The sequence below is a fragment of the Akanthomyces muscarius genome, chromosome 2, assembly GCF_028009165.1.
Source record: "Akanthomyces muscarius strain Ve6 chromosome 2, whole genome shotgun sequence".
NCBI lineage: Eukaryota > Fungi > Ascomycota > Sordariomycetes > Hypocreales > Cordycipitaceae > Akanthomyces > Akanthomyces muscarius.
In genome coordinates, this window is record NC_079242.1 from 1,921,965 (window position 1) to 1,948,093 (window position 26,129).

Genomic DNA, 26,129 nt, shown 5'->3' on the forward strand with positions numbered 1-26,129 from the left:
GCACCAGAGCGACAGACGGGCAGCAAGCAGACAGGCTTCAGTGGTCCGAAGAGCAAAAAATGCGCTAATTGGCCAGGTGCAAAGGCCTAAACAGAGCCCAAGCTCGCCAAGAATGCGGGAAATTACTGGTGCATACAAGTGCCTCCTTGCTTTTCTGCGCTGCAAAAGTAATACGAGCGTCCGTCTGACGGCGGACCTTGTTTTGTGTGCCTGACGGGAGCGAGAGCTGCACTAGCACGCATCAGGCAAGGTGTTGATGCATGGCCACGCCTGGAATTGGGCGTCCAGCCACTCACAGGCCTCTGGAGCCCGGGCCATCTACAGGACGGTTTCGAGATTTCCAGCGGACCCATCTGCCGACTTTTAGTGGCTGCCAGTGCTGTGTTTCCAGTGGCCAGCGGGGAGGTCCATGATGCATGCACCAGCGCCATTCCAGCTCTAGCTCTCTACTGGCCACTGCAGGCTGGACCTAAAAGCAGAACAATGAAAAAGAAAGGGCAAAAATAGTAAATAAATAACACAGATTATCTGCCTACTGATAGTTGCACACAGACCAGTGTTTGTTGTTCAAACACACGCACGCACAAGCATCGCTTAGCAACACCGTGCCATTTCATGTGCTGGCTGGGTTGGCAGCGCAGCGTTCGACCTGTATGATGATCATAGGTAAACTTTATAAAAAAATTGGCATGAACCACTGTCAACAAGCCGTCAACAAGTTGACAGTGCTGGTCAGGCCCTTTTTGTAGAGGGGGCTCGGGCCTCTGAGAGAGGGCGAGGAACTTTAAAAGCCACCAATAAACAGTCTTGGTGGTCTACCAGTACTTATCGTCAGCTATCCGCTGAGAGAACTTGACAAAATCCGCCACCTACCAGCACGGAAAAATATGTTCTACAAGAGATGAATGTCAATCAAACGAAACTACAGGCAAGCATACACGGTCGCAGAATGTTCCAAACCAAAGATACGTCTCTGTACTACCGTAACATCATGAAGTGCAGTGGCGTAGTGCTCTCGCCTAATATCATCATCTGTCATCTCGTGCCCTCTTCACTCACCCTCAATATCACCAGGCATTCGAGAGACGATGCATCAACTGGGAAATACCCCTTCCTTCTTCAGTCTTTCTGCGTCCTTTGCCGAGGCGCCCTTGTAAGCTGTGCCCTGTAGACCGCGGCCCCTTCGTGGCACCGTCAACACTTCCCTTGCCCAACCTCCATCTGCCCTTGCCTTAGCCTACCCGCCCATGTCATCGCCGCTGCTTTGCGACTGCATACTCCTGCATGGTGCATCAAGCACGGCCCTGCGGCTCTCGTCGGTGGTGTTTTTCTCCGTTGTTTTCTTCTTTGCGTTTTTTGACCGCCTGCTCATCTGAACTTGTGTTTCCTGCAGCATATGTCAGGGGCGACAAGCACAAACCCCAAGAGAAACGCAATACCACCAAGGCGATCAAGTCGGGCCTCTTGCACTTCCTTTTTCCCCTCTTCTTCTCCCCGTGTAGACCCATGTACCGACACAATCGGAGCATGGACAGCCTCCTGACAACGTCCGTACAAGCGCCAGCTTTCTTCCACACCTAACGGTATGGCCATCACCGCCACTACCTGAGCCACCCGTCGCACCACCAAGAAAGTGCGCCGTCCATCATCGTACCACCACCGATATTTGTGTCCAATTGCATTCACTGTTGAAATGATTGAACCACGAACAGGTTCTCAGGTGTTGCGCATGTCTATGCCATTTGCTATACACAAACTATATACGAATACCAAGCTCATTCGTTTCATCAGCTCCAGTTTCCCCCATTCATGGCCCCAATAAAATATCAAACGGTCATAACCCTGCATATCCATTCTTACTCTGTAGGTGGTCATAGATTCTTTGTTTCTTCCGTCTAATCTGGGCCATCAAAATCGATGATCGTAAACATAATGTTATCCCCGGCATCTGGCCATCGTCCGGCCGACGCCTTCACATTCCAGACACAAACCTTCGATGGTGTCCCACCACCTGCTTCCTCATGCGCCATGTACCGACGCAATATGTAAATAACGCAATTGCTCCACCGCCTTCGTCATGTAGCCTACTTAGAATAGCAATCGGATACGTTCAGTGCACTTCGATTGCAGAAACGCCGGTCTGTACACCCGTCTGTAACAACTATCGTCCTCTCATCGCGTATAATTTGAGTGCCACTTAATGCATAGAGGCTGCCTGCGACAAATGCTGCGGCTGGCATCTGGGATGGACTCGCCAGACTCGTGGTATCGCCCTGCACTGGCCTGGGTATATGTTCGTTCGGTGTTCGGCTTTTTTTGCGACACTAAGTCCAGGCGTAGAAGCCTAGACCTCGTGCCTCTTCCTATCGCACAAGTCTACTCGCCATCATTGCCAGAGTATCGACTCTTGTACGCGCGTGGGCTCTCAAACTCGCTGGCGCTGCCGGACCACATGCCCAGCTTCTTTCTCTTGGCCTTAGCTTCCGCCTTTTCATATACGCTTCTCAGGCCGCCGAACTCAGCGCCCGATTTTGCTTCGTATGTCGTCGCCAGTCCCCGCTTGACGAGCTCCAGTCCAACGTTGCGGCGCGTCAGGAACCGCCAGACGTAAACGGTCGCGACGACGCGGCTGTACTGGTCGCGTTTATAGATGTGCGCCCGCACGTTTCGATGTAGTATGTATTCCGTCAACCATTTCATGGCCTCGTCCGCGTAAGGTTGCGCTGGTCGTCCGAAGTGGGCTCCTTCCGGCGCGTCGATTCCAGCGAGTCGAATAGAGATCTGTTTTAGCGGCGAGACGTTATCAGCGACGAGGCGGTGCGTGGTAATTGTCCCTGTATTTACTTACCGTGCGATCCTTGAGCTCTCTTCGTTTTTCAGGCACCTTTCGTAGCCAGCCCCAGCCTACAGCTCTGCCACCAGGAGTGTGAAATAGGTGAAAGCCGTCACCGTCGCCGACGCTCGTCACGCGGCCAAACAGCGTCTTCTTGCGAAATGCAGACTGCTTGATGAATGCCGCGCCAGGTATTCGTCGCAGGTAGTTTGCGTAGAGCTGCAGCGCGCCAAGGCCGACTAGCGACGTGATTACTACCGGCGCCCATTGTTTTGCCGCGTCGAACGGGCTCGCGACCTCGCCTAGCGACTTGTCCCATTCAATCGGCCGCCGCTTGTCGCTGGGTTCGGGCTTGTCACGATCCGGCGGTGAGGATCCAAACGGCCATACCATCTTCTATCGCGACCCGTAGGTCGGTCTCTTCAATTCGCAGGCGATGTTGTTGGCACTTGAGAAAATGATGGCTTGTGATCGGAGCGTTGTAATTCAGAACGGTTCCACTTGATCGGCTGGCACAAACAGGGGTCCCAACCCCGGCAAAGTGTCAATTTGAAAGATAAAATAATGGGAAAATTATACACGAACATCTTTGACCCCCAGTGACTGCCCTAATACCCGCACCAGGCATTATCCTCACCTTCTGCCCGTAAGATCTGAAAACAACTATTCATATAAGGCTACAGGGTAGTAGCTGAGCCCCTACCGACAAGTGGGATGGCACACCATGACACCATAAGCGAACAGGGTCTCGTTCTAGCCTGCGCTAATCAATTGCAGAGATGTCTAGGAGCTAGCCTGGCAAAATCGACTGACGAGCATAAATTGCAAGGGACACATTTTAACAGGGAGGGGAGGATATGTAGCTACTGTCAACAGTGTTTATTTTGTGGCGGAAGGAGTTCCGGTGGCCATATGTACCGTCTACAATACTGGGAAATGCGCTGAAAATTTCGCAATATATCGAAACCAAAACTGCCCATTTAGTCTGAACCTAACCTTGTACCTTGAAAGATCTTCCAGTCGCGGTCTTGCGTTCGCGCTCCTCGTTCTCGGGTCGCGCCCGGCGCAGAACTGCTTGCCATTAGTATTCTTGAGCAGCATTGATACACCTACAAGAAACGCACCTTGGAGAAAATCAGCGGTCCTCTTGCGCATACGCGAGTGAATGTATGCCTTGGAGGCCTTGATATGATAGTGGAAGTAGTCTCGGAATGTTTGAATGTGCGAAATAACCTGCTCCATTCTTTGAGGGGTAAGATGCATGGGAAAAAGGACTAAAATTGTTAGCATTTGTCTTTATACAGAAAAGATATACCCACCAAATGTGACGTAGCCAATCTCGCCAGTGCCGGTGCTCTTAACACCAGGTACACCCTGAAGCTCCAAGGGCGGGTCGGTGCGGAAGAGCACCTGGGGCGCATTCTGAATAGCACGTCTTCGCGCATCCACGAACTCTTGAATAAAGACTTTGCCGAAAACCCGATCAGTCTCTTCGCGGAATACTGTGCTAAATATGACGGTGACGTGGTCGTGCGCCGCCTTGACATAGATGGCCTCCTCCTCGCGGTAGTGAATAGCCTTGACCTGGCCGCCGTGTAGGATATCCTGTGGCGCCTCCTCTGATGTGAACTTCGCGGCCTCTTCCTTGAGCTTGTAGTGTTCTTCGTAGGCTTGCTCGAGCGGCGCAGCCATGGCGTTACGCTTGAGTAGCGCAAACTTGAGGGCCAGCGCATCGCGTTCCTCTACAGCAACTGTAAGCGAATTGCACCTGAAAAGAAATGTGTGGTGGATCTGAAGAGCAATCTACTAACCCTTTCCTTCCGGCAAGTTCTCCAGGTCGATCAAGACAGAAAAGTCATAGCCGGCTTCAACTGGGCAGATGTAATCTCCGTACTCTCTTTGCAGAACCTGCTCAGCACCATACTGAACAAGATCCGCGAAGCATCTTATTTGAAGCGAAAGGAGAATCTTGGTTTTCGTTTCGGGCAGGGTCGAAATGTGAAATGTAACACCGTCGAAGTCGGATACTGTCTGGTCAATGGAGGCTGGCGGGGCTCTGCGCACTGGTTAGAGAAAGCTGGTACGAATTCGAGGACGCAATCGTACCCAGAGAACCGCTCGGTCAAAACCGATTGGATAAGGACGTTTTGATAATCGAGAAGAAGCATCCTGGTGTTTGCTCTCTGTGATGCCGGAGTTGGTCGTCTTAACGGAGCTGGTAGCTCTTGACGTCTCCTGGTGGGGCAGGAGGGGAGACTCACGTCAACCACCAGCCGCAGTCAGCCACGTGACGCAGTCGCGGGTGCTTTAGAAACTAATCGATAAGCCAAAAAAAAAATCCCACTTAGACCTTTGTAGCCCGGAGTCGAACTTTTTAGCGATGATCTTTAGTAAGGACCAATTGCGATCAGACAATACTCATAATGGTTAAATCGTACTTGTATGTGAGAGACGAGAATCTTTGCAAATTTTTTCACTGACAGAGACTTTAGGAAGTACGAGCATGCCAAAGCTTTTGGCGTGGTCGCCTCGAGCACCTCAAACATTGTCTGGATTGCGAATGATCGAACCGGCACAGGCGTTGGCCAAGCTGTTGTCGCCGCGAACGAGGAGGTTCTCTGCTGGGATATTAAGAAGGGAGAACTTCTGAGCCGTTGGCGCGATGATAGATGCACTGTTCCCGTTACCTGCATCGCGCAGAGTCAAACCGACAAGGACGTTTTTGCTGTCGGCTACGAGGACGGCAGCATTCGCCTTTGGGACAGCAAAATCTCTACCGTCATTGTGAACTTCAACGGGCACAAATCCGCCATCACGAAACTCGTTTTCGATAAATCCGGAATACGACTTGCAAGCGGATCGAAAGACACCGACATTATCATATGGGATCTCGTTGCTGAAGTCGGCCAATTTAAGCTGAGGGGGCACAAAGATCAAGTTACTGGTCTGCGGTTCATCGAGCCAAACACTGAGGTACAAGATGAGGATGGGTCTCGTGCAATGGTATTGGATGGTGAAAAAAGCTCGGACGGCTTCTTATTGACTACCGGCAAAGACTCGCTGCTGAAACTTTGGGACCTTTCCTCTCGACACTGTATCGAAACCCATATCTCGCAAACTAATGGCGAATGTTGGGCTCTCGGAGTTTCTCCCGGCCTTGATGGCTGCATCACGGCCGGAAACGACGGAGAGATGAAGGTCTGGTCTCTTGACGTTGAGGGCCTAGCTGCCAGTGCTGGCAGAGTTGACGTCGCTGCTATGAAGTTTGTTACCGGCCGTGGAACGCTACATCGTCAAATCAAGGATCGAGCCGTTGAAGTTGAATTTCACCCCAAGAAGGAATATTTCGCCGTTCACGGCTCAGACAAGGCTGTGGAGATCTGGCGCATGAGAAGCGAAGCCGAAGTCAAGAAGGGCCTTGCGCGTAAACGACGCAGGCGTCGTGAGAAGCAAAAGGACGCCAAGCAGGACGAACAAGAAGCTGAAGAAGACGAAGCAGCTGTAGATGTTGCATCGGCAGATATTAGCGACGTCTTTGTTCAGTACGTTGTGGTTAGAACAGGAGGAAAGCTGCGCTCCGCTGCCTGGGCTCTACCCACCGGACAAAAAGATCTTCATATCCTTGTTGGCACCACAAACAATCAGCTGGAATATTTTAACGTTCCTTCGAAAGAGAAGAGCGAAAAGAAGCTGAAGCAAGATATTCCCGATTATACACGAGCCCTCTCAGTCGATCTTCCGGGCCACCGGGCGGACATCAGAGCCCTCTCACTTAGCTCTGACGATAAGATGTTGGCAACCGCTGCAAACGGATCTTTAAAAATATGGAACATCAAAACACAGGCTTGCATTCGAACCTTTGAATGCGGATATGCTCTGAGCTGCGCGTTTTTGCCTGGGGACAAAGTCGTCGTGGTTGGAACTAAGAGTGGCGAGCTGCAACTATTTGACGTTGCTTCGGCTGCTCTTCTCGATAGCGTCGATGCCCATGAAGGCGCCATTTGGTCGTTGAACGTTCACCCGGATGGTCGCTCTGTGGTGTCTGGCAGTGCCGACAAGTCAGCCAAGTTCTGGGACTTCCGCATAGTCCAAGAAGAAGTTCTTGGTACCAAGAGGACAACTCCTAAGCTGAAACTCGTACATTCAAGAACACTCAAGGTCTCGGATGATATCCTCTCCCTCAAATTTTCTCCAGATGGAAAATACATCGCTGCCGCTCTCCTTGACAACACAGTCAAGGTGTTCTTTGTCGACTCCCTCAAATTATATCTTAACCTCTACGGCCACAAACTGCCCGTGCTCAGCATGGACATATCATACGATAGCAAGCTGATCGTCACAAGCTCGGCGGACAAGAACATTCGCATTTGGGGTCTGGACTTTGGTGATTGCCACAAGGCTCTATTTGGTCACCAAGACAGTATTCTGCAGGTTGCATTTGTGCCGCACAACTCAGACAGCAACGGCCACCACTTTTTCAGCAGCAGTAAAGACCGTACAATTCGCTACTGGGATGGCGACAAGTTTGAGCAGATTCAGCGTCTCGATGGCCACCATGGTGAGGTCTGGGCGATGGCTGTAAGCCACACTGGCAATTTCCTCGTCAGTGCTAGCCACGATAAGAGTATCCGCGTTTGGGACGAAACGGACGAACAAATCTTCCTCGAAGAAGAGCGCGAAAGGGAGATTGAGGAGTTATACGAAAGCACCCTGACCACATCCCTTGAGCGAGACGAAGATGCGGCCGACGCCAACGGCGAATTTGGTGCTGCCAGCAAGCAAACCACGGAGACGTTGATGGCCGGAGAGCGGATAGCAGAGGCGCTGGATCTGGGCATGGCAGATCTGAACCTCATGAAGGAGTATGAGCAAGCAAAGGAGAGCAACCCCAACGCCCCCGCCCCTCAACGACACATCGTCTTTATGGCCCTCGGCAACATCACAGCGGAGGCGTACGTCCTATCGGTGCTTCAAAAGATCAAGGCTGCTGCTCTGCACGATGCCTTGCTGGTGCTGCCTTTCGCGTCCGTACCCATGCTCTTCACATTTCTCAATATATTCGCCATGCGGTCAATGAACATTCCGCTCACGTGCCGCATCCTCTTTTTTATGCTCAAGACGCACCACAAGCAGATTGTGGCGAGCCGGGCCATGAAGACCATGCTGGACGGCATCCGTGCGAATCTGCGCGCGACGCTCAAGAAGCAAAAGGACGAGATGGGATTCAACCTGGCCGCCCTCAAGGTGGTGGGCATGCAGATTCGTGAAAACAGCATCAAGGACTACGTGGACGACACGTGGGAGGAGGAGAACCAAGAAAGAAGCGCAAAGAAGCGTGGATTTGTACATGTAGCATGAGTAAGGCGTTGACATGAAAATTACCTTTGTTTGGGACTGGGATACATCTGCTTGATTATGAAAGCAAACTTTCTGAATACATCTGCAGTAGAGTAGGGGTATATTCCATTTTTGCCAATATACCAAATCTTTGCACTATGAGCCCCTTCGCATAGCTGTCAGGCAAGTCAAGGCTCTCTGCTGTCAAGTAAGTTACCTGAAAAAGAAGGATGTTTGAATGAATTACAATAGGAAGAGTTGGACCATGCTCTGCGAGAAAGCCCTTGCTAGCCACTAATGAGTCGCGCCGGGAGGCGGCTTTAGCGGCGCATCCCCGTGCCCCTGTAAAGCTACCCACCTACAGTGGACAGGTGCAAGTTTAGCGCTCCTGGTGGCGTTCGCGATGCCCCGGTTAAACTTCGCCGTCGCGCCGCACCTCCCCTGGATCTGAGACTTTACACCTCCGTACTTCTCTATCAAGAAAAATCGGCAGCATAACCGCGCAGGCTTTGGCGGACCCGAGGAACGGGCTATCTGACTGTCTAGCCCCGGAGAAATGATGTGAGGCGCGCCTACTGCTCCTACCGCACATCTGAGCACCAACCGCGCCATTGGTCTTCGTGCCTACCCAAGGCCGAACCGAAGGTCACCATGATGGCCTCATTGCAGGTCCGAGGCCCGGACTACTCGGCCACCAAGCAAAAGGCATTCGAAGACGCCAAGAAGATGCAAAAAGCAGTTCTAGAGGCGTGCAAGAAAACCGGCAAGGATATTCCCCAGTACCAGTTGTCAGAGCTCATCGGCAAGGGAAGCTTTGGCCGCGTCTACAAGGCCAAGTCCCTCGCCTCAGGACGCCTCGTCGCCGTCAAGATCATCGACATTGAGGAGAGCGACACTGTCAATCCCAAATTAGCTGATACCTACAGCGACCTCATCAAGGAAATCAACGCGCTGCAGCGACTCAGCGACAGCGGCGCCAGGAACATCAACCATGTCATCGAAGCATTGCCCGTCGGACAGTCTATGTGGATGGTGACTGAGTACTGCGCTGGAGGAAGTGTCGCTACACTCATGAGACCTACCGCCCCCGGAGGCTTGCAGGAGAAATGGATCATCCCTATCCTTCGTGAGGTAGCCGAGGCCATTCACTGGGTGCACAGCCAGGGCATTATTCATCGAGATCTCAAGTGCGCCAACGTTCTCATCACAGAAGTTGGCGATGTTCAGCTTTGCGATTTTGGAGTTGCTGGCGTAATTGAGACCAAGTTCGACAAACGCACAACGTTTATCGGTACACCTCACTGGATGGCGCCCGAGCTTTTTGATGAAGGAGCTTCATATGGTACCGAAGTCGACATCTGGGCTTTCGGATCCATGATCTACGAAATCGCCTCTGGGTTGCCTCCAAATGTCGCATTTGGGATGGACTTTTCGAAACTCGGCACCCACCTACAACAACATAGCCCTCGCCTGGATGGCGAATACTCTACCGGTCTGAAGGACCTGGTCGCATACTGCTTGCAACATGATGCCAGCAAGCGACCAACCATTGAGCAAATTCAGCGCCACAGATATATACTACATACCGAAAAGGAGTATCCAACAACAGGCCTCGCACACTTGGTCCGGGCTTTCAAGCTCTGGGAGGCTCAGGGTGGCGACCGCCGCTCACTTTTCTCAGCCGGCGGCGCACAGGGTTTGGCTGACCTTTCACCTGCCGCCATGGCAAATGAAGAGTGGAATTTTAGCACCACAGCAGCCTTTGATCAGCAGGTTATGAATGACGGCGACGCGCAGGATGTGTATGATGTGTACGGATCAGACGTCGAGTATGCGCAAGCCGAATTCCTCGATACGGCAAAGCCGCAGAAGCCGAAGTCGCGGCGCCGACCGCCGCCTCAACAGCTTGCTGCATTCAAAGCACCTTTGGAAAAGGTCTTTGACCCCAATACGCTATCCAGTTACGACGACAACTCACGAGCATACTATGGCCGCATGTTTCAGCCACCACCTTCACAGCCTGCAACGGGAGCTGTCGGCAACGGATCGGATTTGCCGCTACGTGATGATACTGCGCAACCAACAGACGTACGAGAATCGTTGATTGACTTGGATGCTTCGCTCCATGGAAGCGACCTATCACAATTCGTCGATATGAACACGATGAGAGCCGGTGAGGTGCGACCTGGTGACTCGCGAGCATCACTCGACTACGAATTCATCGACTCCCATTATACCCAAGGACCTCTTAGCGACCCTGCCGACCTCAGCGCTAACAACCGGAGGACACAAGATTGGAAGTTTCCTTCTATGGCGGCACCTCCTGCGTCAGCCAACCCCGAAGTATTTCGCTTCCCATTCAACAGCACCCCTCCCGCGCCCGATTCCGGAGGCGGACGACCAGCACTGGTCCATCGCCCGACGGAACCCGTTTTGCCCTCTGCAGGCTTCCACGATATGGCTGCGGGCGTGCACGGGCACTTTGACAACCGCGCCTCGGTCGGCTCCTTGATTGATCTCGACATGAGCTTTGCCGACCCCATCATGGACAGCACGCGACCGTCGACGTCGCACTCGGACGTGGGATCAATGAGCGGCTCCGAGATGGGCGGCCCCAACAATAACCCCTTTGAGCTGGAAAAGCATGCATCGCTGTACACGATGCCCGTCTCGACGCGCGAGCCCTCTATCTACGTCTCCGACGAATCCGAGTTCTCCTTTAACGGCGGCCACCACGAGTCCATCAGCACCATCGACGATCGATTTAGCATGCACAAGCGTGACGTGTCCACCTCGAGCGACCAGCTGAGCGTTAATGGTGGTGGTGGCGGCATGAATGACAATGCTCGGCCCTACTCCCTCAGCGACTTTGCCGACACGGACCCCGAGTCCGCGATGCCGCCACCGCAGACGGCCCTAGTTAAACCGCAGCAAGCCAGCGGCGGCTTTCCATCCTCTCGGCCGCCCAGCCAGTTCCAGCAGCAACAGCAGCAGCAGCAGCGCTCCCTCTCGCAAACCTCATCGACCGACTCGACGGCTGGGTTCCCCGCGCTGCCAAATGCCCCCGCGCCGCAGGTGCTGCAGGGACAAGCGCATACCGACGCCGTCAAGCACGAACTGCGTCGGATGGCCATGAGTCTCGGCGAGCATCTCAACTTTGCCAACAATTACCTATCAAGCCTTCCCATTCGGCGCGGCAGCACGATTCGCATGGAGGCCTCTGGTGATGAGTCGTAGGGCGCATAAAGTTGACTGTACAGGCGGAGAGAGCACCTTCCCCCCCAACCAGTTTGATTTTGCTTAAAATAGGTGTTTCGGTCTTCTCTTCAATTGCGTCGGTAGATTTTGTTACCGGGTCATATTTGGATAGATGGGGAGTACACATCGCTGGACGATGGGGGTTGTGAATTTATGGGAAACGAAAACAAGGACAAAAAATAACACTGCGAATGAGAAATGTACAGTACGAAGATATGCACAAAGACCAATAGTGGGCTGTATAATTATCCATCTCGATATAAACCAAAACGTAACACGAAATGGCCAGTGACCGTTACGAGAAATTCGCCATGTCCCCCATCAGCAGAGCCTGATACTTTTCCACCGCCTCGTCCAGCTTGATGAGCACTCCCGCCGCGAGCATCTTGACATCGTTTTCCTCGCCGCCGCCGGCATCGTCCCCGCGGATCCTCTCAAACATGCCGCCGACCCATTCGCGCGTCTCAAAGATGTCTCTGCCGTGGTCCTCGCACAGCCGGCGCATGCCGCCGCCGCCGCCGGCGTCGTCGTGCACCTGCAGCAGCGCGGCGAGGGCGACGAGCCAGCCGCGGAGCGCGCTCAGGTCCTCGACGACGTGCACGCGCACGCCGAGCAGCAGGTCCCACAGCTCCGACGTCATCTGCGGCAGCGCCAGCGTCGCGGGGCCGGCCGCGCCGACGACGATGCCGAGCGTCTGGAGGTACAGCGCCAGCAGGGCCGGGTTGAGCACGACGCGGCGCGCGGAGCGCAGGGCGACCTGGAAGTGCGCCGTGAGCGGCGCGAAGAAGGACCGTGCGAGCAGCGCGGCCGTGGTGTTGGGGATGGCGCGCACGCGCGGCCTGGCGCTCGTCTTGCGCTTGTAGCGCGCGGTGAAGCTCTGCAGCTTGAGGACGTCGGGGCCGGTGGTCGAATCGGCCGCGGCGGCGGCCAGCGGGGCGAGGAAGTCTGCCGTGAGGGCCTGCGACATGGACTCGATGGCGTTTGCGGGCAGTGCCTTGAGCCGGTTGCCGCTGGGCTGCTGCGGCTGGTCTTTGTTGGCTTCCAGGTACAAACTTTGGATCTTGTCCGGCAGCTGCTTGGACGGGAAATCGGCAGAGGACTGGAAGGTGCCGGTGTCGAACCCGGCCACCTCCCTGGCGGCCAATCCTATGGAGATAAGAACGGCCGTACGTTGTGATAGGCTGTAGTCGCCCTCGAAAAAAGTTCTGGCAAACCAGGGCGCCATGCTCTGAGGCTGCGCAACCATGAGAGCAACCATTCCTTCTAGCTGTGTTTCGCTGAAGCCGTCAAGCTCAAACTTGTCTTGCAAGCCGACGAGGATACCTGCCAGCTCCTCGGCGTGATCCCTGACTTCTGTGCCGTAATTGGCTTTTCGTCGAACAAGTGTCGGTGCTGTCCGGAGCGCCAAAATTTGTTTGTCGTAGTTTTCCACATCCCGAAAGTAGCTGATGAGATCTCGAATATACACAGGTGGCTTCACCTTGTTGCGCTGTACAAGCTCCGCATCATCGTCGGAATCTTCGGGGTCGGAGCCTTTGGAATAAGGTACCAGGCCATCGTCCTCTTCGTCAGAAGAGTTCAATTCTTCAATTATGGCCTTGGGCAGGTTGTCGACTGTAGATGTCTTTGGGATCGGTTTCTTCTTTTTTGGCCTTGTTATTTGTTTTTGGAAAGGCGTGGAGGAGGCAGCAAGTCTAACGACTTGAGAAACTTCGCGCAGCTCCTCAAAAGGGCCAACAGAATCCGAAACACCGGTCAAAGATTTGAGACTCTCGATCTCCTCCGTCTCCATCTCGTCCATGTGGAAATCGAGCTTGCTCTTACCCTTGTCAACAAGCGCAGATAGCGACTCCCCGACAACCATGCCAAGAATTCGAGCCTTCTCCTGTGTAGATGCAATGCGATTGGAAATGCTGCTCATATAAGCACCAGATTTGACGAGTATGTTCAATCTGATCGGCGAAAGCCGAGACACGTATCCGGCGCTAATCAGTAGAACTTGGGTGTGGACGTCTTGCTGCAAAATGGCTGCGTGCTTGATATATAACTCATCACCAAATTGGTTGAGGCTCTTCTCGAGGACGGAAGTGATGGCATCATTGTCTATGGCCAGAGCTGCCAATACCGCACGGCGAATACCAATACCGTCGCCTAAGCCAGCTCCGGACGATGCTGTGCACCAGGAGACCAAAAAGGACTTTCGTGTCGGTTCATCTTTGATGAGCGCATTTATGATGCCGGCCACGGAGGAAACCGTTCTGTCTTCTGACGCATCTTGGACAGTGATGGAGCTCAAGAACTTTTGCGCCAAGTATTCTAGCAAAATTTGCATAATCTTCTTGAATGTGGCCGGCTGCTGGAAGCAGACTTGTATGAAAGTAACGGGGTTTGAGTCAGATCGAAGCAAGAGTTCGTCTATAAGCAGCTTGGCCAAGACATGTTGATACCCAAGAGACATGGCTCTCTGTAGGATATCGAAACAAGACTGAAATTCCAAATCCGTAGACGCCACTTTTGCCCAGGACGCGATGCTGATGGCAATCCATCGAACGTATTCTGCACCATCGGCGATGAATTTGGTCGCATCTTTGAGCTTGTCAAGGCCTAGAACGGCCGAAGCCTCCGAAGCGACTGAAAGCACGCGGCTACTCGCCAACAAGCTATTCAGGGTGTGCGACTGCGTCTTTCGCATTGCAGCGTCAGGCAACTTTTGCACCGAGGCGGTCCATATCTGACGGAGGGAGTCGGGCCTATTCAGGAGCGCTGCTATCATGTCCAGAAAAATTTGAAGATGCAGTTGAATGTCTTGTGATGAGACATCGTTTTTTCTTTGCCGAGACTCGGCCAGGAGGGAATTGATGTGAGCGACCACGGCATTGAGACCAGTGACGTTGCTTAGGCAGCGAAGTAAAAGCCCGGCGTCGCTAAACTCTGAGACGGGCCCGTCGGATGAGAGGTTTGAGGACTCTAGTAGAAGAGTCCAGTAGTTGGGAGTAATTTCGGTGACTAGGAGATGGACGACAGCTGCGGTTTGAGGGCCGGGCTTGCCCATTATGGACTCGGAATTGTCGCACAAAAACCGGAGCGTAGATATCAGAGAATCGTAGTCTGGCTGGTTCTTAAGAATGTCGACAGCCTCGTCCAAGCTCACAACTACTGCGTTAGCTGGGCTTTTCTTTGGCGCTGTTCGCCCAAGTTCGACTGGCGCAACCTCATCTCTGCCCTTGAGGTAGGTGGTGGTAACTGGCGTAAAGAAGTCGTCCATGGTGCGCGGTCCCCTCTGTCTGTCCAGAGCCTATTCCTTCCAAGAGCAAATCATGACAGCTAGCTAGATAGTAAGCAAGAGGGTATTGTTGAGATAGTGAATGGAATGAGCTAGCGATGTTGCAGTGTTGAGATGGCAATATTTAGCCCGGTGCTGCGAGATGAAGCTTGTTAATCGCAGCCCCACCAAGACGTGCCACTGCAGTTCGACAACAGCGGCTGCATAGCTGCTGCTATCTGATGAGCGGTTGCATGATGTAAAACAAGTACAAACTTGTTTTTTCATTCAAAAGGAGACAAAATTCACTGGCGATCTGAAAGAATAAACAATGAGCAGCCTGTGCGGCCGGTTCACGTCACTGATCCTGGCGAGGAAGACTGCCTGATCTGGTTCCACTGCACCCGATTCACTGCCGCCCAGTGGCAGCTCCGAGCAACCTCACCTCGCATCCTGCATCTACACCCCATTCAGCACTCATTGACAGCTCGCGCACTTTCTGCCCAATTTGTGACAAACAGATCCCGCCGGCACTGGTAGAAGATGGCGGCCGACGTTGCAGCTCCGGCTGGGAGCGAGGCAGCTCGATGGTAAGATGTGCCAGTCGTTTGCGCCACTCACCCGCCACCACCCTAGTATCCCCGATGCTCACACGACACTCCAGGAAGTACATTGAGACAATCCGCAAAGTCGCGGGGCCGTATACCGATCCCAATGCCGCTTCAGAACAAAACATGCAGATGTTTAGCACCTTCAAAGTCCTGTAAGCGCACCGCAAACCCCGCACACAAGGCCCGTTACTAATGAATGCTCTAGAGTCATGTATGTATCGACTGCTGCCTCCAGTCTTGGCCCAACCTTCGGACTAACACGATAACCTCCAGTGGTGCCGGCGGCCTAGGATGTGAAATCTTAAAGAACCTCGCCATGTCCCAATTCAAGGACATTCATGTTATAGATATGGGTGCGTATTCTCTATACTCGCTCCCCCGCCACCGACCCCTGCCGGCATCCCTAACACACCTACTCGCGCAGACACAATCGACATCTCCAACCTCAACAGACAGTTTCTCTTCCGCCAGTCCGACGTGGGCAAGTACAAGGCTGAGGTAGCCGCGCGCTTCGTCGAGCAGCGCGTCAAGGGCGTGCGCATCACCGCCCACAACGCCCGCATCCAGGACTTTGACGCCAGCTTCTACCAGCAGTTCCAGCTCGTCGTCTGCGGGCTCGACAGCATCGAGGCGCGCCGCTGGATCAACGCCACGCTCGTGTCCATTGCCGAGGAGGCCGGCGACGCCGACGGCATCAAGCCCCTCGTCGACGGCGGCACAGAGGGCTTCAAGGGCCAGGCCCGCGTCGTCCTGCCCACCATCACCTCGTGCGTCGAGTGCCAGCTCGACATGCACGCCCCGCGCGCTGCCGTCCCGCTCTGCACCATTGCCTCGATACCGCGCCAGCCCGAGCACTGCGTCGAGTGGGCGCACGTCATCGCTTGGGACCAGGACAAGCCCTTTCCCCAGCTCGACAAGGACGACCCGGCCCACGTCACATGGCTCTACGAAAAGGCGCTCGCCCGCGCGCGCGAGTTTGGCATCGCCGGCGTCACGTACGCCCTCACCCAGGGCACCATCAAGAACATCATCCCCGCCATCGCCTCCACCAACGCCATCGTCGCCGCCGCCTGCTGCAACGAGGCCTTCAAGATTGCCACCGCGTCGGCGCCCTGCCTCGGCTTCGAGAGCAACTACATGATGTACTCGGGCGACGACGGCATCTACACCTACACCTTCAAGCACGAGAAAAAGGACGACTGTCCCGTCTGCGGCAACGAGGCCCGGCCCCTCTACGTCGACCCCCGCCTCCCGCTGCAGGACCTGCTCGACTCGCTCGCCGTCCGGCCCGAGGCCCAGCTCAAGCGGCCCTCGATCCGGGCCGAGGGGAAGACGCTGTACATGCAATTTCCCCAGAGCCTTGAGAGGCAGACGCGGCCAAACCTGGAAAAGACGATTGCGGAGCTGGGGCTGGAAAATGGCCAGCAGGTCGTCGTCACGGACCCCGCGTATCCGCTGGAATTCAACTATTTCCTCAAGTTTACGGCATAGGCGGGACATGGGAATGATGGCAAAGACAATAAAGTCACCGAGTGATGAGCATATAAAGCGGTGTTGGGGAGGTGAGTACTTTCTGGATCATTCATGGTAAGCGAAACAAAACAAGTAGAGTAAATACAGCAAGTATGAGGCGTTACAAGTCATGGTATCATCTTTTCAATTGCTTCATGTCTATCCCTTCCAACTTTCTTTTGGTAAAAAAAAAAGAGTCAAGGTATCACTAAATATCGAAAATTGTGCAAGAAAACAGTAAAGGAACCCCTTGTAGATTTTACAAATTCTGCGCCGGAACAGAATGACGATTAAACAAAAAGCAAATACGCCAACAATGATGCCTTGCCAACTTTTTTTTTACCGCACCATGTTGATGACCTGCTTCTCAAGTCTTTGGCACTTCATCTTGAGGTGCTTGACCGACTCGATGAACAGCTCGTCGCTGTCCCACTGGCCGGTGCTCTCTATCGAAAAGATGAAGTGGTCCCGCCGGCGGCCGAGCTTGACCTTGCCCTCGAACTCGGGGTGGCGCAGGCACTCGCGGCTGACGGTGTCCTTCATGGCGTCCTCGACGACGGCGCGCATCTCGCCGACGTGGCCCTCGAGGCCGCTGCCGGGCGTCGCGTCCTTTTTGGCAATTTTGTGCAGGCCGACGACGCCGCGCGGGAAGCAGCGCTGAAACTTTTCGGCGTCGACGCCCACGATGGGCTTGAGGATCTTGATGGTCGGGAGGAGGCGATACGAGGCGGTGGCGACGGGGGAGAACTTGGCGTGGTCGGCGCCGATGCCCTTGTGCATGTGCATGGACAGGTTGATGGTCTGCTTGGGCCGCATCTTGGCGATGAGAATGTCCGGGTTGACGGGGGCGATGGCGTCGTCGCCGGAAAAGTACTTTTCCTGCTCGCCCATGGGCACAAAGACAATGTCGCGGGCGTAGACGTGCGCGTTGTGATAGGCTTTGGTCGGGTCCGTCTCGTCGCGGTCGGCGTCCTTGTTGGCCGTGCACGTCACGTTGAGCTCGAGGCGCACCGTGTTGTAGTCGAAGCCACCGGTGTAGTCATCTTCGGCGTCGGCGGGCTTCTTGTACCACTTGAGGAAGCTCTGAAGGCCCTCGCGGCCGCCCTTGAAGGGGATCAGGCCCAGGCGGTGCGCCAGCACCTCGTCCTGGATCACCGACGTGTTGTTCTCGATGAAGACGTTCTCAATCGCCAGAGTGGGGATCTCGGCAATGAGGATGCGGCGAAAGGCATTGGCGATGGAGGCGTCGAGGCCGACGAGCGAGAAGGAGGCGTGGAACTGCTCGTTTTGGTGAAAGTCGACGGAGAAGTCGGACTGGAAGCGCTCGATTGTGAAGGCGGCATCTTCGCCAGGGACGTGGCCAGGGTATTCGATGGAGCTGATGTCGGTTACAGTCTCCTTGTTGATATTGACAGTCTAAGGATGGAAACACATGGTCAGTTGTGAGGCTTCTTCGTAACTTTGTCCGCTGCAGCTTAAACCTGTCGGACGACTACAATTTTTTTTTTGAAACTGCTCGAGTAACAGCATTGCCGTCGCGATAGGGCTTGCGGTGTTAAAAAAAATGAAACAACATACTCTTCGACGCTCCAGCTCCTCGGCATCGGGCGCATTGCGCCATGCTGCTTGCTGCGAGGGAGCCATGGTGTGAGTTGGCTTCAATGCTAGTTGAATGTTGCGGCTTCTGGAAATTTTTTGGCTGCCCCTCCAAAAAGTTGCCGTCGCCGCCTTCTGCAGATTGATGTTGGCGCGCTCCGCCAACGCTAGCTGCAACCTTGAGGACCACCTTTCCATGCCAGTGATCCAGAAAGACATCGCCAAAAGAATATCAAAAGTATCATGACTCTCTTACTGATTTAACATCGTGACAAGAAAGACTGCCTGCGAAGAAACAAAGGATACAATAGAGGAACCCTTGGCGAGGTTGACAAAAAAAACCAAAAAAATCAATGGACCTACGGGGATTTGAACCCCGGACCACTCAATAACCTTCCATATCGCAGCGTTTCGCTGAACAGGTGCGGATCGAGGATCATACCCCTAGACCACAGGCCCAGATTTGACAAATTTTGCGCTTATTGATTCTGTTGAAGCCCATACTATCGTGGAGATTCAGTTTCATTTAGCGTAGGGTCTCTGTACAGTATAATCTGTACTCAACACTAAACCATGCCAAAGAGCAAAAGGATCGGTACGCCTGATATACTTTGTGTGGAGTCATACTCACGTAGGAATTATTGGCATTATCCAGACCTCTCTCTGCAATGCACTCAAACAGACGCAAGGGTTCGTTGTACTTGCCAGAAAGGAAACGCAGGACATAATGACTGGTACAAGATTCTGTTGCATTAAATCAGCCTTTCCCATGGGACCTAATACTATCTGAATGTCTAAACTACAGTACGTAAAAATACTCCGTTTCACGTCAATACATGCTATGTTCTTATTATTCAACATCCTCCATGTTCCAAACGTTGACCCCGCGCTTCTCCACACTGCCCCTCAGCTTTTGCAAGACGTCCTGTCTTCTGGCTCTCTTATCCATGAGGTCGCCCTTTTCTTCCTTACTAAAGCCGCTGAGCTTCTTTCTAGGGGGTGTGGCGCGCACCGACTGACCAAACAGCAGACCGCCGGTGGACGAAATACTTTGGCGCAGCGTGCGGGATGGCGTCGTATCTGGCGACAGCATACGGCTGCGTCGAGCCTGAGGCGTCATCATCGGTGAGCCTTCGCGGCTGGCAGATGCCAGTCTCATCTTACGGAGCTGAGTCTCCAACACATCAACGTCGCCACTGCGTCTCTCAACCATCGACGTCATTTTGGTAATGGTGCGAATTATGGCTTCAACCGTAGGTACAGTTCCAGCGGTCTTGCCCGACGCGCTCGATGCTGACGCGATACGTGCCTTCAACAACGTAAGAGCTTCCTCTGCGTCGGTTAACAACGTTGTAAAGTTGGTGTATTCGCGGCGCAGCTCATTTTGCTGGGCGGCTTGCTCTGCGCTGAGTGGAAGCGACTGGGTAACATCGGCTTGGTCGGGATCCATACGCACGAGGATAACTCTCTTCAAATCCTCCTGCTTAGCACGTAGCCGATGCATGTCCTTCGCCAGCTCCTGGCAAGCCTCAAGCTTTTCGGGAAGATCCCGAACCCGCGCATAATCAAGGTCAGCATGGAGTTCTCCCGAAAGCACCTCTTCCAAGTCGTCTGTTTCGCAAAGCACCCAGTCGTCAGCGATTTCGAGATCCTCCATACTGCGACCCTCTTCATCACGAGCCTCACTGTGGCCTTGCGTGAACGACTTTATGGCTCTGGCATTGAGACCGAGAGTATCAATCATCGAGTTGATATCGCGGTAAACAGCTTCAACTTGCGCAGGAATGCTGTCCTCTGCTGGGGGCGCCACATTTGAGTGGGCGATGAACTCATGCAACTCTAGCGTGGGCTCAACTTCTGAAGACAAGATCTTTTGTATCTCTTCATCCTCCTTGTCAACAAGTGGTTTCGCCTCGGCTGCTTCTTGCTGCTCGCGGAGCTTTCGCTGCTGCGACAGGAACGGATCGCTGCTTTCTTGCTGGCGACTCGTGATGGACTGATTGAGGTGTGATTGAGTGCTCTTGTGTCCAAGAATCTGAGAGGCCATACCAGGTGCACTGACAGATCTCGAGGCCTCGGAGCGAATGACACGGTTTGGAATAGCGCCGCGCAAAGGGCTGGGCGATCGAGGGCTTGCGTCGTTTTTTGGTTTCCCAAATAGAGGCGCAGTGCGAGCCACCTCGCCAAACAATGGCCGACCGGCATTGTGTTCCGGGCGGGCTGTTGCAGGAGTCGTGCTGGTCATGCCACCAAATGAGCTCTGAGGTGTGAGACCAGGTGTCTGCACGAGACCAGTTGTGCTTGGACTGAGATCTTTCGCGACATCAACGCCACTTCCCTCCGATTCGGCGTCATCCTCCTCTCCTTCAGCCTCTCCTTCTGAGCCTTCCTCTCCATCGTCGTCGTCGCTATCGTCAGAGTCGCTGGGGGGAGGGCCAGTTGGCGCTACAAAAGCTGGCGTTGGTCCTGATGGCCTGGTAGACTTGAAAACTGACATCTCTCCGGAAGGCAGCGCTGAACCTGCTTTTTGCGGCACCAGAGTAAAAGGAGGCAACGGCGCAGACTCGGCAGGCTTTGCCGACTTCGGCGCTGCGAATGGAGGAAGAGGGGCCTCTTCGGCGGATTTTGTTGTCTTGGCCGCTCCAAATGGTGGCGATGGTGCAGCTTCAGCGGGTTTCGTGGTCTGTCCGAGCGTGAAAGGCGGCAAAGGAGCCTCACCGTCGGCGGGCTTGGTCGTCTTCGGCGCAGTAAACGGCGGGAGGGGTGCAGGTTCGGCTGACTTGGCGTCTTTCGGGGCCATGGTAAACGGAGGCAAAGGAGCATCCGTGGCGGATTTGTCCTCTGTGGATTTACCCTCAGCAGATTTCTCCTGGACGGTTTTATCCTCTACAGGCTGCGCAGGCTTTGACGTAAGTGAAAAGGGAGGAAGAGGCGACTCCTCTTGCTTCGCTTTCGCTGGAGGTGTGAAACCGAACAGTTGGCTAGTGGAACTTGTAGATGCAGAAGACGACGAGGACTCACCCAGAGGATACGATAGTTTGCTAGTTGCGTCGGGAGGCAGTGGTGCTTCAAGCTCCTTCTCCACAGGCGGCTCCGTCTTGGGAACGGCTGTAGTCTGCGAGAAGAAGCCTGAAGCTGCCTTGGGCTCATTGGAATCATTATTGGATCCAAATAGACTGCCCCCGGAGAAGGGACCGCTAAGCTTTGTAGGCTGCCCGAAAAGAGACGTTCCCGGAGCTGGAGAGGTGGCAGCTCCAAAGCGGTTTGGCGCGGGCGTAGTTGTTGGCGTTGTCGATTCTTCAGCTGTTTTGGTTGCGAAGATCGATTTTGGAGGTTCTGGCGCCTGCGGCTCGGCGTCATCCTCGGCCATTGACTCGTCTTTAGCGATGACATTGGAGGAGTCTGCGCCATTCCCAGCACCTGTCAGTGCCGACCCGAACGCACTACCAAACATCGATCCAGAAGCTGTGGGTGTGTTAGAATCGTCCTTGGCCGATGGATCCGGCTTGAATGAGCTCTCGAGCTTGAATGGAGTAGAACCGAAAACGCTTCCGCCGGCCTTGTCCTTGGGCGTGAACGGGCTCTCGGCGGATGGTGCCGCTGAGGCGAACGGATTACTAGTTGGCTTCGCAGCACCGCTGCCAAACACGCTCGTGCCGGGGCTGTTATTCGATGCGGCTGCAAAGCCACCAGTGTTTTTAGCAAAGCCGGAGAAGCCACCAGCAGTGGTATTCGTGGAGCTAGATTCGTTATCATTGGAAATTGCTGCAGTTCCGAACGGGCTTTGGTTGTTCTTATTAGCAAAGCTGCCGAAGCTCGACTGTCCAAATGCAGGTGTCGAATTACCCCCAGCACTCCAAGGCGAGGTTCTCATGCCTAGCTGAGAGGATTGGCCGAAGCCAAGAGACGACGGTTTTCCAAAGGCAGGGGCTGGTGTCGACGGCGCGTTACCAAAACTGGTTTGACTGAACGTGGCACCTCCCGTCTGTGACGGGGTAGCAGTGGCTGCACCCCCTGAGGCCCAAGGAGAAGATTTCTGACCAAGTGAAGACGAAGATCCAAAGGCCGGTGCCGCAGGTGCAGGAGATCCAAAGGTAGCAGACAGCTTGCCAGGTGCAAATGGAGAGGCCGCTGGAGTAGTGCTGGCGGGCTGTGCAGGAGGAGGCATAGTTGCGGAGTCGCTGGCAACAGCAAGGCCAGAATAGGTAGTTCCCTGCTTGATAGAATCCTCGTATACGAACCACCAAGCACACAAAATACCTTCGTGCGTCAACACCCAGAGACCTGGGAGCGGGCTCGGTGATTCATTGACCTCCTCGTCTGAGGGCAGGGGGCGATACACCTTCTCTTTACTGGACAAATCCAAGCATACACCAACAGGTACGGAATCGTCCATTGACTCGGTCATGGGAAGCGTTGGGCGTCTCGTATCATCAAGGAGCTCAGTCGTCGTGAATATGCCTGTAACCTGGCCAGCCTGCCAATCATTGGCAAGTGCCTTTTTAGATCGAGTAAGCAGACCGACGTCGGTGGAAGCTGTCGAGGAGACCATGAGCAAGTCTTGCAGGTCCGGATCAAAGTTCCGCAGACGCAAGATGCTGTGGTGAGGCCTCTTATCGGAAAAGGGCTCGACGGGATCGGCTATCCGTTGAAATTTGAATGACGAAGGAGGCTCTCTGGTGATGATATGATAGATGGAAGCTGGCTGAGAGTCACTGCCAGAGTGAACGGCTAAGAAAAGGTTGTTCTCGAGCCAAGTGAGAGAGGTTACATGGCAGTCTCCGAGACTGGGAGGCTTGGGGATCTCAGCCTTGTCCTGTCCCTCGGGCGTTATCTGGTGTATGGATCCATCGGCGAGGCCAGCACATAGCTGTTTACCCTTGGCACTCCAGCTGATGCAGCTGACCCGTGACTTGAGCACATTGCTCACCTGCCTCTCGCGTAGGTTCGCCATGAAGAGCTCCCCGGAGTCTGTGACAAGAGCACACAGCTCAGCCTTCTCAGCGGTCGGATTAGGCGCGAGGACGCGGAGCGCCTGGCCGTTTGTGGGCAACTCAAAGGCCGAGTTTGTCGATCCCTGCAGCAGCGACTGCACCTCATAGACGGCGAGGCCGCCACCTGACTCGGCCGAAAGAAGCAGGTAGTTTTCGTCGGCGGTGAAGGCGAGCTGCGAAATGCGCATGGGCATTTGAATCTTGAGCTGTGGTTCGTAGCTGCGCACGTCAGAGTCGCCCTCTTTGGGGGACTCGAAGGCCTTGCGTATGGACTCTGTCGAGGCGAAAGTAATATAGTCAGGGCCAACGGCGGCGGCAAGTCCCCTTTTCGAAGCGATGCTGAGGAGCGAAGCAGTCCGCGGCGGTTGTTCGGGCCACGGGCTCGTGAGGCGAACTTTGGCGTCGCCAGCGATCGACTGAAAACCGAGAGCCTGGATGAACAGCATTAGTGATACGATATGCGAAGAGGTCTACCATGGATTTTCGTAGAAACAATGATCAAAACGTCGCGAATACTAATGGCGTACCTCTGTTTGGATGGTAGGCAGATGTTGCCCATCTACTGCATTAACAGCATTGCCTCCCCCGCCCATTGCGCCTTGAGAAAAAGAAGCAAAAGCCATTGTCGTTCAGTGGCCTTTTTAGTATTTCAGTGTGCAGTATGTCCTGTTATTAAGCGACCGATGCTGCGGCGCATGAGGTGCTTGATATATTCGCCAGCCAACTGCTGTTTTCTTCTGGTAGCTGCCAGGACACGCCTGTTGCAGTACGCCTGGAGGCGATGGAAAAGAATATAGAAGCAAAACTCCTGGCGATTCGAAACGCGTCAGTAGTAGAGAAATAAGCGGCTCCGAAGTGACGCCGGAGAACGGCTCCGGAAGTTCGTGAGCGCGTGGCGATACGCGATGGGAATCGATGGGCAGAAATGGAGATTTTGAAAAAGGTTGGAAGCTCTCCAGATTGCTGGCCGACCCCTGCGCTGTGCTGGGTCCAGCTGCCTGCCTAACAATACCCAGAGCTTGCTGTAGCTACCTCAGGTACCCAGGTACCGTTTTAGCTTGGAAAGGTGCTGGCGAGAGGCCTCGCGCAATTGACGATGCTTTTACTGCCTAAGACCAATAGATTCATTCTGAATTTGATGAAACCAACATGTAGGTGCTTTACACAAGTTCGTCTTCACTGCTGCCTTGTCCATCTGAAAGAAAACTCGGGTGCTTGTGACACTGTGCACAGCATCCGTTTAACACGGCGGAAGCTCTCAGTCACGTGCAGCGCGCAGCGATTCCTGGAGGCTGCGACAGCGCTGCAACCTGGGGGAGCTTGGCCAATCAGCGACGCGCCCCTTTGGTAGGAAGCTCGTAGGTGCCCGTCTGTCTGCGAAGGCACCTTTTAGCCTCGTCATCAGCTCTGCCTTGACCTCTCAACCAGCAAACCGCCCACCACCGAACCACATCATCTCTGGCGCATCTACAGCTCCAATTTGAAGCAATCACAAACAGAGACACGGCCTTGATACTATCGACAGGCCCCTGCCCTCCGCGCGACGACATATAATCACAGCAAACGCCGCGGATCCAGAAGCTTCAGCGTAGCTTCGCGCTGCTTGCCCAACGATGCCTGGCTTCGACTTTACCAACTACAACCGCAATGCGGCCCTGCACTCGCGCGGTGTGCCTCTGCCCAAGGCCACCAGCACCGGTACGACCATTGTCGGCTGCATATATGATGGCGGCGTCGTGGTACGTTTTGATAACCCTGCCTCTCCGATGGCTCGGGCGAGAGTCGCTCGATCCATCTCCAAGCTCTTCCCACCACCCTCTAACCCTCTCTCGTTCTTTAGATTGCCGCCGATACGCGAGCTACCTCGGGCCCCATTGTCGCCGACAAGAACTGCGAGAAGCTGCACTACATCACGCCGCAGATTTGGTGCGCCGGCGCCGGCACGGCTGCCGACACCGAGTTCACCACGGCGCTCATCTCGTCGCAGCTGGAGCTGCACTCGCTGTCGACGGGCCGCAAGCCGCGCGTCGTCACCTGCATGACCATGCTCAAGCAGCACCTTTTCCGTTACCAGGGCCACATTGGCGCCTACCTCGTCGTCGCTGGCTGCGACCCGACCGGCACCCACCTCTTCACTGTCCACGCCCACGGCAGCACCGACAAGCTGCCCTACGTTACCATGGGCTCCGGCTCCCTCGCCGCCATGAGCGTCTTTGAGACACAGTGGAAGCCCAACATGACCAAGGACGACGCCATCAAGCTGACCAGCGACGCCATCCTCGCGGGTATCTTTAACGATCTCGGCTCCGGATCAAACGTGGACGTGGCCGTCATTACGCAGGAGAAGACGACTCTCCTGCGCAACTTTATCAAACCCAACGAAAAGAGCGCCAAGCTGCAAAGCTACGTCTTCCCCAAGGGCACCACCAACGTCCTCAACGAGCGCATTATTAAGAAGAATGATATTGGGAGATATATCACGGTTCAGGAGGTACCCGTCGAGGGCGACCAGATGGAGGTTGATACGTAAGGGATGTATTCACTTTGGCATGGAGGCGGGGGCGGGTTGTGGCAACATGCTATGCGGTTAGGCACAAGAAGACGACAAAGAATTGTAACAATATCACCGTTTTGATACACTACCCCACAAGCCGTAGCTTTTCGTATTTGTGACAACATGCTTTGCGGTTCAATACAAGGAGACGGTAGAGCATCATAACGATATT

The 26,129-nt window shown here is 54.3% G+C and overlaps 9 protein-coding genes across 9 annotated transcripts; 4 read left to right on the forward strand and 5 right to left on the reverse strand.

Annotated features, from left to right (window-relative positions):
• Positions 1–2,376: 2,376 nt before the first annotated feature.
• Positions 2,377–3,226, reverse strand: LMH87_003734 (uncharacterized protein; the record flags this gene model as incomplete). The annotated part of the gene is made up of 2 exons (XM_056194848.1): positions 2,377–2,781; positions 2,849–3,226. The coding sequence occupies 2 exons, from the start codon at positions 3,224–3,226 to the stop codon at positions 2,377–2,379; spliced, it is 783 nt and encodes a 260-aa protein (XP_056048536.1).
• Positions 3,227–3,824: 598 nt separating this feature from the next.
• LMH87_003735 (uncharacterized protein) lies at positions 3,825–5,001 on the reverse strand (the record flags this gene model as incomplete). Its single annotated transcript, XM_056194849.1, has 5 exons — positions 3,825–3,904; positions 3,958–4,107; positions 4,153–4,575; positions 4,645–4,889; positions 4,940–5,001. 5 exons carry the CDS (start codon positions 4,999–5,001, stop codon positions 3,825–3,827), a joined length of 960 nt encoding a protein of 319 aa, XP_056048537.1.
• A 255-nt stretch (positions 5,002–5,256) lies between these two features.
• Positions 5,257–8,191, forward strand: LMH87_003736 (uncharacterized protein; the record flags this gene model as incomplete). Its single annotated transcript, XM_056194850.1, has 2 exons — positions 5,257–5,273; positions 5,326–8,191. 2 exons carry the CDS (start codon positions 5,257–5,259, stop codon positions 8,189–8,191), a joined length of 2,883 nt encoding a protein of 960 aa, XP_056048538.1.
• Positions 8,192–8,821: 630 nt separating this feature from the next.
• LMH87_003737 (uncharacterized protein) lies at positions 8,822–11,407 on the forward strand (the record flags this gene model as incomplete). Its single annotated transcript, XM_056194851.1, has 1 exon — positions 8,822–11,407. One exon carries the CDS (start codon positions 8,822–8,824, stop codon positions 11,405–11,407), a length of 2,586 nt encoding a protein of 861 aa, XP_056048539.1.
• Positions 11,408–11,723: 316 nt separating this feature from the next.
• On the reverse strand, positions 11,724–14,693 carry LMH87_003738 (uncharacterized protein; the record flags this gene model as incomplete). Its single annotated transcript, XM_056194852.1, has 1 exon — positions 11,724–14,693. One exon carries the CDS (start codon positions 14,691–14,693, stop codon positions 11,724–11,726), a length of 2,970 nt encoding a protein of 989 aa, XP_056048540.1.
• A 540-nt stretch (positions 14,694–15,233) lies between these two features.
• Positions 15,234–16,792, forward strand: LMH87_003739 (uncharacterized protein; the record flags this gene model as incomplete). Its single annotated transcript, XM_056194856.1, has 5 exons — positions 15,234–15,280; positions 15,355–15,453; positions 15,507–15,512; positions 15,575–15,654; positions 15,726–16,792. 5 exons carry the CDS (start codon positions 15,234–15,236, stop codon positions 16,790–16,792), a joined length of 1,299 nt encoding a protein of 432 aa, XP_056048541.1.
• A 360-nt stretch (positions 16,793–17,152) lies between these two features.
• On the reverse strand, positions 17,153–18,457 carry LMH87_003740 (uncharacterized protein; the record flags this gene model as incomplete). Its single annotated transcript, XM_056194857.1, has 2 exons — positions 17,153–18,229; positions 18,392–18,457. The coding sequence occupies 2 exons, from the start codon at positions 18,455–18,457 to the stop codon at positions 17,153–17,155; spliced, it is 1,143 nt and encodes a 380-aa protein (XP_056048542.1).
• An 802-nt stretch (positions 18,458–19,259) lies between these two features.
• Positions 19,260–23,996, reverse strand: LMH87_003741 (uncharacterized protein; the record flags this gene model as incomplete). The annotated part of the gene is made up of 5 exons (XM_056194858.1): positions 19,260–20,405; positions 20,459–20,466; positions 20,609–21,364; positions 21,431–23,834; positions 23,931–23,996. 5 exons carry the CDS (start codon positions 23,994–23,996, stop codon positions 19,260–19,262), a joined length of 4,380 nt encoding a protein of 1,459 aa, XP_056048543.1.
• Positions 23,997–25,016: 1,020 nt separating this feature from the next.
• LMH87_003742 (uncharacterized protein) lies at positions 25,017–25,933 on the forward strand (the record flags this gene model as incomplete). The annotated part of the gene is made up of 2 exons (XM_056194859.1): positions 25,017–25,142; positions 25,244–25,933. 2 exons carry the CDS (start codon positions 25,017–25,019, stop codon positions 25,931–25,933), a joined length of 816 nt encoding a protein of 271 aa, XP_056048544.1.
• Positions 25,934–26,129: the final 196 nt, after the last annotated feature.